This window comes from Poecile atricapillus, chromosome Z (assembly GCF_030490865.1).
Source record: "Poecile atricapillus isolate bPoeAtr1 chromosome Z, bPoeAtr1.hap1, whole genome shotgun sequence".
Classification (NCBI taxonomy): domain Eukaryota; kingdom Metazoa; phylum Chordata; class Aves; order Passeriformes; family Paridae; genus Poecile; species Poecile atricapillus.
The window spans coordinates 112,258,382-112,272,770 of NC_081289.1; the positions used below are offsets into that span (position 1 = coordinate 112,258,382).

A 14,389-nucleotide genomic window follows, 5' to 3' on the forward strand; every position below is an offset into this window, starting at 1 on the left:
ACCAGTTGCTGCTTTCATATTTGGAGAACTCTTAAAATAAACTTAATTCCCTGGCACTGACTTTTTCTGGTTAATTTGTAAAAGTGAAAAACATAAAATCCAGGGAAAAGACATATTGATTTTTGTTTCTCTGTCTTGTTTTTAGTTTTTCCCACCTAACTCTTGCTTATTAATTGAGAGATGTTCTCCTCCTGAGACAGTAATAAAAAGATCTCTTAGTGATAAACTTTGTTATTGATGTAAAGGGGGTTCAGCTATGTCCATAAAAACAGACGTAAAACAGGTGAATTGCATGATGTGAAGTCATATGTAAAAGTCATTGCTGGATAACAAAGTCTGAGATACAGCCTTTTTCAGTATTCCTATCAAAGACACATACAAAAGGTACAATTACTGGATAAATATTATTGAATATTGCACCTTCGTAAATTGTGTCACTGTGCTGCCTGGAACTAGTCTATCAAATGAGAGGTTTTTGTGCCAAAGATACCATAGGCTGACACCTTGTAAGAGAAGGTTTTCAGTAAAAGCTCTTCACTTAAGGGTTCTGGATGGGTCCCAGAAACATCAAAGAACTGAAATTGTCACATGTTGCTCCAGCTCAGCCAGAAGCTAGAGCTGCATTATGTTTTGAATAAGGCCAGTATTAAGCTTCTGACCTGAACTGTTCATTTCTTTGTCCAAAGTGCTTTCTGTAGGCTTATGAGTGTTCTATTAGCACTATGAAACTTTCTGACTACTTAAGCATATTCTACTTTCCTAAATCCTCCTCTCTGTTACTCCTGGCAGCTCTGGCTGTTTCCTGAGTATTTAGCACAAGTGCTAGCTAAAGCTATTATGCTTTAGCTCTGTTATGCTAAATGCTTGATGATTCTTGTGGGTCCCTTCCAACTCAGGATATCCTACTTATATTTGATTCTATGATTCTGTGAAAGGCTTGTGGCTGACCGTCAAAGCAGCATTTAAAGGGAAAGATAATTTTCTGTATAAAGGTATTATAAAACTTTGGAAAAGCTTTGAAACCTGTTGGGATAGAAATTCTTCCTAAGTGCTGGCAAGTTAAAGCGAAACACATTCTATCTGAAAACATGAATGCCTAACTGTGAGGGTGGGAAGCCACTGGAACAATACCTTAGGGGCACAGTGGTTCTGCTTCACTTGAAGTCCTTGAATCAGTCCTAGAGGCCTTTTCTAAACATATGTCCTAGTTAAATGAAAAATCATGTTCCTTGCAGCAGGAACAACTAGACAAATCTCTACAGATTAAACAGTACAAGAGGGCCAAACTATTCAGTCATTGATGACTTCATACAGCCTACAGAAATTCAGTAATCTGTAAAATATTCACTCACCTGTGGTGAGGTATTGACTGAGAGCATGTTTGGCCTTTTTTTTTAAGCTCTTCCTATTTTACCAGCCAGTTTTCTTGAATCTTCATTTCTTTAATACTGAATTTCTGCAAGAAAATACTTTTTCTTCCCCATCTCTTTTATCTATTTATTTTTCTGATTTTATTTATCAACCTGTAATTCTGCCAATTCTGAAATAGAATTTATATTAAAAAACAGCTGCGGCTGGAGAGAAGATTGCTCTTTTATGCATAAAAGCTCTTCAACTGTTCTTTCAACTCTTTGATATGAGACTGGCAGGGAACACTGAGCAAGGAGAGTCTAGTATGTAAGTTTATTTACAGGTTTGTGTGGGTCTTTTTTGCATTTGCAATGCAATATGCCACTTAGCACTAGTAATTGTTGGGTTTTGAACATTAACAACAGGAATCTTGATTTTCCATTCAGTGGACCAGCTCACACCAGCATCAAGCAGACATGACTGGTTTTAAATCCAATACTTTCAGAGCACGAGACACAGGCTTGGGTTTTTTTCCCCTGTTTGTACCCCTATATGTTAAAAACGTATTAAAATCAATACATAATAACATTAAAGAACAAAGCAAATTCTGTTTTGTGACTTAAGGTGTGGTTCCACAGAAATTAAGGCTGATTAAAGCTTGGGCTGCTACAGTTTCACATTTTGTCCTCCTACAGCTGTATGGTTTCCCAATCTCCCTCTTTTTGGTAAAAACATTAATGCTGTCTGACTGCATGATGAACTAAATCAGAAGGCTTACCTGGCTGGATGCAAATTACTGTTTTAGTAAGATTAAAACCCATTTATTTAATTTCCCGGAATGAGTGCATGACACAGACCTGCAATTATCAGCTTAGGTGCAGTGAAGAATCACATGGCTCAGTAGCCCAGACATGGCAGTATTCCCTTTGCTCAGTAGTGTATTTAATGTAAAACAACACCTTCTGTGACTAAAGTTTAATTCTGCTTGGATGAGGCAATGTCATTAGATAAATCAGCATTAAGAGAAATATAGATAATGATATAATTATAATTTGGGATAGAATTGAGGTGTTTAAAGCAGAAAATAAAGTTGGGTTGCTCTACAGTACACAGGATTTCGTTACTGTTTTCATGCAGAATGAGTTAATGGACAAAGATGAGGAGAAGTTATTTTTATCTGATGTTCATGCCAATTAGATTTAATTTTTTCTTAGAATCATCACGTTCTCAGAAAGAGGGAGGACAAGTCAGACATCCCGAGAAAGATCTTAAAATGTCACTGAACTGCAGTAAGGCTTGTGTATTTGCTTTTGAAGTTATGGAGGGAGGGAGGGAGGGAGGGAGGGAGGGAGGGAGGGAGGGAGGGAGGGAGGGAGGGAGGGAGGGAGGGAGGGAGGGAGGGAGGGAGGGAGGGAGGGAGGGAGGGAGGGAGGGAGGGAGGGAGGGAGGGAGGGAGGGAGGGAGGGAGGGAGGGAGGGAGGGAGGGAGGGAGGGAGGGAGGGAGGGAGGGAGGGATGCCATAGCTGGTTGCTTATGGTCATCTTTGAAACAACATGAAGGATCAGGAGAGGTGCCTGAGGACTGGAAAAAAAGCAAACGTCACCCAGTCTTCACAAAGGACAAGCAGGAGGACTCATGGGACTACCAGCCAGTGCAACTCACCTCAATCCCTGCAAAGGTGATGGAGCACCCTATTCTGGAGGCCATCTCTGTCCACATGGATGACAAGAAGAAGCTCAGCATGGATTCAGCAAAGGCACATCATGCATGGCCAGTCTGATTGCTTTCCACAGTGAAACAACTGCCTGGATAGACAGATGAGGGGAGAGCAGAGGATATTGTTCTACCTGGACTTCAGCAAGGCTTTTGACACTGTCTCCTACAACAACCTCATAGGCAAACTGAGGCAGTGTGGCCTGGATGAGGGGACAGTGAGGTGGACTGAGAAATGTCTGAAGGGCAGATCCCAGAGGACTGTTATTAGTGGCACAGGGTCTGGCTGGAGGCCTGTCACAAGTGGTGACCCCCAGATTCAACAGTGGGTCTGGTATTGTTTAACTTCTCCATCAGTGACCTGGATGAAGGGGAGGTGCCTCCTCAGCAAGTTCATTGATGGCACAGAGCTGGGAGCAGTGGCCGATACCCCAGGGCCGTGCAGCCCTTCAGAAGGGCCTGGGCAGGGTGGGGAGATGGGCAGAGAAGAACTGTCTGAAATTCAACAAAGGCAAATGCAGGGTCCTGCACTTGGGGAGGAACAACCCCAGGTACCAGCACAGGCTGGGGCTGATCTGCTGGAAAGCAGCTCTGAGGAGAAGGACCTGGGGGTCCTGCTGACAGCAAGCTGTCCATGAGCCAGCAGTGTGTCCTGGTGGCCAAGAAGGTCAATGGTGTCCTGGGATGCATTGGGAAGAGCATTGTCAGCAGGTTGGGGGAGGTGATCCTGCCCCTCTACTCAGCCCTGGTGAGGCACATCTGGAGTGCCGTGGCCAGTTCTGGGCTCCTCAGGACCAGAGAGGCACAGAGCTGCTGGAGCTGGTCCAGCAAAAGGCCAGAAGGATGATGAAGGGACTAAGGAACATCTCTCTTGGGAGCAAAGTCAGACAGCTGGGCCTGCTCAGCCTCAAGCAGAGATGAGTGAGAGGAGACCTCATCAATGGCTGTGAGTATCTGGAGGGAAGGTGTCAGTGGATGGATCCAGGCTCTGCTCAGCTGTGCCAAGCAATGACAAGTTGTGACAAAAAGCAGTGGGCACAAACTAACACACAGGAAGCTCCACCTGAAAACGAGGAAGAGATCCCTTACTGCGCAGTGACTGAGCACTGGAACAGATTGAACAGAGTCTCCCTCACTGGGGATATTCAAGAACTCTCTGGACACAATCCTGTGCCATGTGCTCTGGGATGACCCTGCCTGAGCAGGGAGGTTGGACCAGATGAACCCTGTGGTCCCTTCCAACCTGACCCATTCTGTGACTGTGATTCTGTGACCTTGCACACATGATACAGCAGAAGACAACACTTCTTACTCAGTGAACAAAGGTGTGGAAAGAAGGAAATAGCTGTAGTCAACATCCTACTTTTGAAGAATGGATAATGGCATCAATACCTAAACATTGGCTGACATACAAAACCTACCATCAAAACGTGTTTCAAAACCCAAAATGAAAGGATGAAACAAAGGGACTTTGTCCTTGGCAGGGTTGAAAAAGGCATCCAGGGTACTTATACCATGAAGAATGCAAAAAAGAACAAGGAGGATTGTGCTAACCAATTAATGCATGAAAAACATCACTGTCAAAGCCAGTTACTACACTGGAACTGATCACTGAAACTGTTGTCAATGGCAAACATGACCTATGCACAGGAAATTTCATGTATGCACACTGCTGAGGCTGTTTAGAGGGATAATTTGTACCTGCATCCCTGAAAACACAGAAGAGGTGTACTCACCAGCACTACTGATCTCCAGGCAAAGCACCATCTCTTTGACAAGTCTTAAGCACAAAAGCTGAATTGAAGAGACATGTGCCAACTAAATTTAAGAAGTGTAGTAACTTAACAGAAAGTTATGAACGTTTTCTTAGCCAGGAGGAAGGCAGCATTACAGGTCCTCACTGGGAAAAAGCTGACCAAATAATTTAATTCATCTATTCTCAGCGGGAAACAAAATGAAACAACCCCAGAAGAAAGTTACCTGTAATAATGGGGGAGATAAATAATCAATTCAGTTTTGATTTGTATTATATCAGCATTTCAACCACCTGTGTCTGCAAGGACTTCCAATCCTGGTGCCTTACACCCTCAGGAGGCATTTCACCTGGAGAAGATTTGCAGTTGCCAATAGGTGAGAGGTCAAAAAAGTCAGTAAATTATGTACTTATGGTTTAGAAATATGAACCAGCAGCAAATTTGTGAAAACTTTACCACCACAAATTCTAAAAAAAGCTTCATCCAACACCATAGATTACTAAGGAGAGTCAATTGTCAGCACCTCAAGTGTTTCAGGACTATGAAGGCAGTGTTGAAAGATAAGTGGTACGCTTTAGCAAGAACTGAGTGTGTTCATGTCACAGAGGGAAGCAATATAGATCCTGGGCATGGTATTCAGGAGACAGGAAGCAGCTGAATTTAATGTGTGAAAAAGCAAACCTTTTCTTTGGAAGACATAAGAAAAATCTTTCCTGAGGCATGGAAATGATCTCCCTGAGGGATCTGTGTTATCTCAGTTGGAAAGAGGCATTTGGGCAGAGAACTGAGTTCACAGGGATGGGAAATTTCCATAATGAATATTCTGAATAGAGTTTACTTTTGGCTGATCCCTCTAAAAATCACTCTTCTTCCTTCTCTAGTAGTGTCTCTCTGCCTGCTTCCCACTTTGGAAGCAGTGGCTTGTTGACCTGTGCCCTTTGTCTTGTCTTCTGGGGAAATACTGCTTTGGGGCAATGATTTTCACTTCCGCATCTGGTTGCATGTCTGTCCCAAAGAGGTTTTGGCTGCATTCAGAAAAGAAGGAATAGAGTAGCTCTAAAAAAGACAATGCTGCATTCATCTCTGCGTTGCCTGTTTTTCACTAGCTCACTAGTTCTGTGCTTGCTGGTGTGAACTGTCCCCAGACTGGTGAGAGGGCTCATGTGGCCCTGCCAAACACCATTACTCGGGCTCAAGCCCGTACTTTGCTGGGCAAGCAGGCCCCTGCTCTGCTTTGCTCTCTGCTTTAAAAAAAAAAAAAAAAGAAAAAAGAAAAAAAGTGCTGTCAGATCCTCCCTGCACAGCTGGATTTGATTTTCTGTTATTTGTATGTAGTGGGTTAACAGTGAGATTTTTCTTTTCTTGGTAATTAAATCACTAGGTTGCATGCTATTACTTGAAAACTGACTCCATGAGTGTTTCAGAAGGTGAAGTGTTTTAACAAGCATCCACCAACATTATTGGCCATTTATTCAAACCAATAATTTATGCTTAAAAAAACCCCAAACCAACCAGAATGTTGAAAAGGGTGGGGCGAAGTCTGCATATAGCCCAAAATAAACTATTCCTCAATCCAACCATTAAGCCCTTCCTTAAGAGAAAAGAAATCTGCCCTGGCTCCTCACTTGGAGAGCAGGCTGTTCATGGTCTGTTTGGTGTGATCCTTCTGGTTCATTATTGTGCTTTCCTACTGTCTCTAGGGAGTTTGTATACAAACCATGCAAAATCTTGAAGCAGAAGACTACTTTATAGTATTAAAGAGTGTAGTAGTAGTAGTAGCAGCAGCAGCAGTAGTAGTAGTAGTAGTGAGTGGTTTTCCATGCCCATGTCATCCTAAGCATGTGAGGATAACTACATGCTTACTGTGGAATTGTTCACATCCTGCCACTGCTTTAAAAAAAGAATATTTATATGTAACCAGACTGCAATCCCCTGGTGTCCCTTTCCCTTCCAGCTGCATAAAACAGCATTCTTTTGTTTATAGCTACACAAACATAAAGCCTTTCTTTACAAAGGCTTTAAAGGCTAGACAAAATTTTTGCTTTTCTCTTTTTTCCCTCTCCTGAGGGGTAAGCAGTGTGTTAGCAGGAATGATAGAGAAGTGCAACCCAAACTTGCTCTATTTGCAAAGAGGAGTCTCCTCCTCAGTCTCTGTTCAACTGATATCTCACCTGATGCTGTCCTGCCTACTGTGCTGCACCCCTCCTAAAATCTCATGGATTTAGCCAAAAATAGCCTGGTCTGTCAACTGATATCCTTGAGTATTTGTGTGTCTGGGCAAGTGTGGAGGCACCCAGTGAGACAAGAATGATGCCTCTGGTGAAGGAACAAGTATTGTACTTCAGTGAAAAAGCAGGTGAAAATAGAAATAAGTATTTCAAAGATTTTAGATTTGAATCCGACTGACTGGAGAGGAGATGTTTGCTGGAGATGATGAAAACCAGTATAGGTGAAATAATGATCACCCAATATGCTTTTGGTGTGAGAGACATATAAGATCAGTTGAAGAAGATCTGATTTTTCCCCTCCTTCAATTTTGTGCTAACTCAAGTATGTGATAGGTTTTTTTGTTTACTTTCTGCAAAACTGAACAGTTCATACATAACACTGTTGATAAATATATATATATATATATATATATATATATATATATATATATATATATATATATCCTTTCAAAAAGAGGATGAAGGGAATGGTTAAATTGATGATCCCCAAGCTGTGGTTTGCAGTTAATATGTACAGCCATAGTTAGCATTAGCAGTTCTGAGCTTCACATCTGCATACACTGTTGGGAGCAAATTTGACATCCAAAAGACTTTGAAAGCACCTTTGTTAAAAGTTAGGTAACTGAATGAATGAAGCTTATTTACTCAACAACTAGCTGAAATGATCAGGCACTTGCTGAAAGCTGACATTAAAAACTTTTGAGTAATTTTATGGTTCTGAAAGCCTGGAAAAGACTAAGCTTTCGGTTGACCTTGAAACACCCATGGAAGTGATTTCTTTGAGAGAAGCTGCTGGGAGTTTCTTCTCTGCTTGAGATCAGGCCAATAGCTGGCCAATTCTGAGAACTGACAGCATTTTCCACCACTGAAAAGTAAGATCACATTTGTGAATACCACATTAAAAAACCCAATAATCTCTCTCTCTCTCTCTCCCTCCCTCTTTCCGGAAAGGCAGCACAGCTCTCTCTCTCTCTCTCTCTCTCTTTCTTTCCGGAAAGGCAGCAGAGCTCTGGTGAGGCTGGCCCCGCTCCCCTGCAGCCTGTGTGGCCTGGGCAGCGCTGGGCCAGAGCCCAGTGGCTCCCGGTGGGGGATGGAGACTGCGGGGCTTCCCCTGGCCCCAGGCCAGGCTCTCCTGGGAAGCACTCTGGGTCCCCTTCCAGCAGGGTGACCAAAGCTCTTCCCACGGGGGCCCCCGGCCCCAGGCTGGGCTGAGCCACGGCTGCCGACACTCCAATCCCCCTGGCCCTCACAGACAGCTCACAGACTGACCATGGGAGGACAGTCCACTCCAGGCTGACAGAGGCACCAGCACGCCTGAGATCCGACACCGTGATTGCGTGTGTGGCCTGGGAAAGCTTTCACTACACAAATGAGACCTGAAGATCTTGTCCCTGTCTCCATGGAAAGAAAAAAATGGAGTGACACATAGAGAGACAACATGAAACATTAAGGTCAGTAAAAGAAGGAGTCAAGCCTCAGACGGAAGGAGAATGAGGAGATGCTCTAAAAAGCTGAAATATTCTTTTGGTAGGGCCATGGAGATGGACAATAATGTTCTGAAAATAACTCATTTAATTTGTAAAAGAGTACTAGGGGAATGAACTATTCAAGCTGTACATCTGAGCAAAGGTATCCATCGATGAAGCTAAGCAGATGTAGCTGTGATCCCATGAGACGCTTGAACAGAGAGAGAGATGAGAGCTGATGAAGACCCTTTGGCCCAGGGAGAGAAGAAAACCTCTGTTCCCAGAGATGATCCCAGAGACAGATTGAGAGAACCTTTGCCTTTGAATAACTCATCCTTAAAATAATACCCCATGAGTTCATGGCCCATGAACACACCGCTGAGTGCTGTGAAAATGGGAGAGCATGATGGCAGAATTTCTGCCCGGGCAGCTGCCATTCGTAGAAATGAAAAGCCACAAGAGAACTGTTTCTTGTGGAGAACTCTCTATGGAATGACAAGAGAAAACTCCTTTCCCTACAAAGACTGATGAAAAGACTATTATATAGTTGGCACACCTTTAACATCCCAGGATTTGTCTCTATGTTGTCAGTTGGGAAAGGAAAAAAGTTGAGTGGGGGAGGAAAGGTTTCTGGAGGTTTTATTCTGGTTTCTTATTCATGTAGTCCTGTAAATAAAGTTTCTTTATTCCTTTCAAGTTTTAAACCTGCTTTCCCCTTCTAATCCATATCTCACAGCAAGAAATGAGTAAGTGCACTGGTGATTTTAGCTAGTGCTAAAACTCACCACAACCTTCTTCTACAAATAGAGGTGTCAGGTGATGCTGATCTAGAATAACTGAATTTACTTATGAATCAATGTTGGAGCACCAAACAAATGATAAAGCCTTTCTGATTGATAAAGTAGTTTGAAAGAAGAATCCTAACTCAAACTAAAAAAGTTCCAGCTGCAGTCCATGTAACTGCCTCTAGAGAGCAGGAAAACTATTTCTAGCTGGAGGTTACTTTAGAAAACTCTGGCTATGGCTTCTATTTTTAGATCATGCATGCAGACACAGATGCCTGGAATAATTCAATTGTGCTTACCTTGTCACATAAGAGGGGCTGGGAGTAGATCTTCTGTGGGGAACCTTTCAGCAACGTATTTTTCTGTTTGGTTCAGAACTGCTTTTCTTTTGTGAGGAAAATTAGTCAGCAGAACAAAACTGGAAGTTTGCTCTTAAGGTTTTGAGAGTTTTTTGACTTGACTAATAACTAAAGCCATAAGCATAAGATACAACAATTATTCTTTGAGAACACATGCAAACCTGTTATTAATTTTACACACTCAACAGCTTTTCTACTTTGGCTTTTGTTTTTAAGATTAAAAAACTACACGTCAGACAGTAGTAGTAGTTAAATAAGTAACCTGCATTACTTGTACAAAAAGTTACATAAATACAAATTTGCTGTTTTGTTTTCTCTTTAGAGCATCCTTTTAAAAAATAACCAGTAATCCTTATATTACTGAGATGCTGCCAAGTCACAATTCAGAAGACAGACATGTGAAATTCAATCCACACTGTGCAGAGACAACAGAGTGGCCCCTCCAGATCAGATCCTTTGAATTTATCCTGTGCACAGTTAAACAGATACAATGGAACATGTGATAGCTTGAACATATTTTGCTTTTACACAAAAGAAAATACTTCCCCATGCTGCATTTTGTTAACTAATGTATCAAAAATATCCATCACATCGTCATCATCATCATTGCTATTATTATGTTACTAAGGAATTGTCCTTCATTCCATGCATAATTATCTTCTCCCACGTTAAAAACATCATCCCTCCCTCAGGTCATTATCTATAGAGCACTCTGTGCACAGTGAAGCAGATCCCCAATTAAATGCAAGTGCTATTAAAATTAAGAAAATACACTATTACTGTTGATTTTAGAGGAACAAAATTCTGGGGAGATTTAAAACAAAACTGAAATAGTTTTATCTGGACAAAATAATGTACAATTATTAATATTGCACTTTTTATACAAGAAATCCTAATAAATATACAGAAAAGATATACATTTACATACACAGAAAGTCATTATTCTTTTTTTTAAATAAAAAGTCGCTCTGATGCTTAGTTCTTGAAAACCCATTTCTACCAAGAACATTCACTCCCAGATGTATTTTAAGTAAGCCAATGTGAGACAGTTTAATATCATGAACCTGGCACTGACCTCAATAAGGAATCCCCAGTTTTACTGAAAAATCCACATGTCATGAAAGCTGTAGCATAGCAGAACTTGAACAGCATTTCATTAATATACCACAAGGCACTAGCCCCAACAGGAGTTACAGGAGAAACGCAACCAAGCCTTTCATTTAGAGAAGGTTGTGAAGCAAAACCTGAGATCAGGTGGTTCTCCTTTAAAGTTGTACAATTCTCAAACTCTCTTCTTTGCAAATTTCCTCTAATTTTATTTTTTTTTTTTTTCCTGAGAATACCCAGGAAGTAAAATCATACAGCACTTCACTGGCTGAATATCCACTGTAGCTGGCCAAGTGGAAAGACTCACAGCCTGCATGCAAAATCATGCTGTGAGTGTGATGTTTGAGTCTCATTTTTTAGACTGTACCTTTGGGGTCTTATACATGGACTTAAGGATCTGCTTTATAGCTTCTGTTTTGTTGTGGGAGGCAGCTGGAGAGGAGCAAGTTTCTTACAAATTATTTGCATTAGTCCAATGAGGCTGATGCTAAAGTCATTCTGTTTCAACTGAGTAGTAACAACCATGAAAAATTTGAATAAAGCTCTTTTCTACCAGTTATCCAAAAAGCTTGGCTGCTAGGAAAGAGAAATTTCTAACAAAAAAGAAAAAACAACTTCCTCAGGTTATTTTTCAAAACCCTGGGTCTGAAAGCACCAGAATTTTGGGAGGTAGTACCTCTTTTTTCTAAATAAGTGTTAGTAGGATGCAGTATGCAAAGTGTTTCCTGCTTATCACATACAATTTCTATCTTTCCTGCCTATGATCTCTAGGGAATAGTGTTTGCAAGTTTGTACAAAAGTCTGTCAAAGAGATCATTCTTCTTTTGCTGGTTAATTATTAACATTGGCACTGAACCTCTGTGCTGAGGACAACCCTTCATTCCCCAATCCTTCCTCACAAGCTCAAACTGGAAACATTTTCAGGTGTATTTTAGACCCACTTATGTTACAGACCATTGTCCAACTTCTTCAGACCTAGATCCTCAAAGATCACAAGGATGTCCTTTGCCTGGTGTAGGAAGGAGAGAGTGGTTTAGAAGTTAAAAGGCTTCCAATCTTGGATGCAACAAATAAGCTTGTAAAGCAAAATCACATACTTATGTTCTCAAGGTAGTCTAAGGGAGATGAGAGCTGCTCAGACGAAAGAGACCAGGGGGTGCTAGTTAACATCTGACTAAATATGAGCCAGCAGTGCCCAGGCGCCTGACATGGCTAATAGTATCCTAGCCTCTACCAGCAATAGTGTGGCCAGGAGGACCAGGGCAGTGGTTCTCCTCCAGTACTCAGCACTGGTGAGGCCACACCTCAAATCCTGTGCTCAGTTTTGGGCCCCTCACTCCTGGAAAGACATTGAGGTGCTGGAGAATGTCCAGAGAATGCCTATTAAACTGGTGAAAGATCTAAAAAACACATCCTATAAGGAACAACTGGGGCAGCTGGCATTGTTTAGCTCTGAGAAGGCTCAGGGCTGATCACATTGCTTTCTACAACTGCCTGAAAGGAGGTTGTAGTCAGATGGGGGTCAGTCTCTTCTGCCATGTTTCAAACAAAAGGATGAGAAGAAACAGCCTCAAATTGTGCTGTGGAGGCTCAGATTAGATATTAAAAAAAAAATTCACTGAAAAAGTGGCTAGATATTGGATTAAGTTGCCCAGGGAGGTGGTGGAGTTACCATCTCTGGCAGTGTCCAAGAAGAGTCTCAATATGGCACCCAGGGATAGGTTAGGGATGGGTATGGTAGTGCTGTTAATGTTTGGACTAGATAAAACTGAAGATCTCTTTTGACCTTGATGATCCTGTGATTCTGTAATATGATGCTAGGTTTTGACTCTGGTCCTCTTCCTCACCTGTCTCTTGGTGTGTGTCCCACAGGCATGTACACAGATTGAGGGGAAGCCCCACTCCTCTCATACCCATCTCTTGGTGTCATGGGTCTCTTTGACTTTTTCTGGTCTACCCTCATGACCACGTTTATCTGCATTCCGTCTCCCAGATTCATAGAAGGGAAAACTTGTCGAGTCCCTTTACAACAATGATTTGTTAAAGGTCTGGAATTTTTTTTAAAGGGAAATAAATAAATAAAATGAAAAAGATCATTCCATCCATCTGTATTTTCTGCAAAAGCCTTTTTTCAGTGAAGAAAAGGCTGTGATCCCCTTGTTCCTCCATTTTCATTTTGTCTGTCTTCAAGATTTTCCACAAGTCCCACAGCAACGTGACTTAAATTGGGTGAGCTGGCAGAGTTTGAGCTGCTTCACTTTCTCACAGTACCTTGTGGTATCTCTGCAGTCCACTGTCAAAGGAGAAGAAGAAGAAATGGTGATGAAGTTATGAATAAAGGATTTATTACCTGAGAATATATATCCTTGGGTGGCCAAGAGGAGGACCTTTGTGTTGGGAGATCTTACTGTGAGCATGAATTTGACTTGCTGCAAAGACCAAATGTGTACTGCAAGTCCACAGGATCAATGAAGAATTGGTAGGCAACATTTACTTTCAGAGCCTGGGGAAGGGGCTTCTGAGGCTGCTGCAACACTGTCAGTTTGTCTTCTACTAGCATTTTAGAGAGGCTCTAAGAGTTTCCTAACAGTTAAACCAAAGATGAATAACTAAATGAAACTGGATACTTGTTTTAATGGAGTAGCTCAGAGACCCTTTGGCCTGTTTTCCACATTTGAAGAGCCAGGGTGTGGGAGTGCCACCCCACCTCAGCTGACTGGAAGTTGTCTTGTGTTTTTCACAGGTCAGAAACAACCCAGCACGAAGATTTTAAAACACCTTTGAACTCCTCTAGGGCTTAGGTTCTGGTATCATTTGTACATTTTTTGAGGCCCTGCTTTTTAGTTTGGATAACTATCCAGTATACATGCAATACCTTGGGATTTTGGGCCATTTCTGTATACCAGAAAGAGGCTGGAGTGTCAGCAAAGGTTCTGCTTGATACCTCTAATCTTCCTCATTGCTTCAGCTTCCATTAGGGCCCCCCAAACTCATAAGTTTGGACCTATGTAGTCCTCTTTGTCTCTGCTGAGAGGGAGCATCAGAGCTGGTGTGAATATAGGCAAACACATGTGGGTTCTGCTACTGCATCTGCAATGATTGCAAAGCAACTGGCTTGCAAGATAGAGGATGTGGGCATAATCTCCAAAGAGGCACATTGTCTGTTCTCTTTTTTTAATTCGATTTCTTAATTAAAAACTTTTCTAGTCCCCTGGGAGGCCAAATTTGTTGCCTGTAGTTTGAAAGAAAGCAGTCTTGCCTGCATCACCATTATCCACCTACCCACTGGATTTGGACTACAGCCATAAGTCTGCTTGTGATTTGTGCTTTTCTTTCTGACTGTACAATTAACTGAAAGTTAATCATAGAATCTTAGAATGGTTTGCATTGTATCGGGGCCTTGGAGATCATTTAGTTCCAACTCTCCTACTGTGGACAGGGATGCTTTTCACCGGACCATGTTGCTCAGAGTCCTATCCAATCTGTTCTTGAAAACCTCCAGGGATGGAGCATCCACAGCTTCTCTGGGAAACCTGTGCCACTGTCTCATCTCCCTCACAGTAAAGAATTTCTTCCTAATATCTAATCTAAAACTACTCTGTTTCAATTTGAAGCCATTCCCTCCTG

General features: G+C 41.9%; 1 protein-coding gene across 1 annotated transcript in view; it reads right to left on the minus strand.

Annotated features, from left to right (window-relative positions):
* Positions 1 to 9,702: 9,702 nt before the first annotated feature.
* ADAMTSL1 (ADAMTS like 1) overlaps positions 9,703 to 14,389 on the minus strand; it is a 183,332-nt gene continuing 178,645 nt past the window's right edge. Inside the window, exon 29 of the mRNA XM_058827039.1 lies at positions 9,703 to 13,055. Within this exon, the coding sequence (XP_058683022.1) occupies positions 12,949 to 13,055 (107 nt within the window). The 3' untranslated portion in view covers positions 9,703 to 12,948. The remainder of the gene's footprint in view (positions 13,056 to 14,389) is intronic.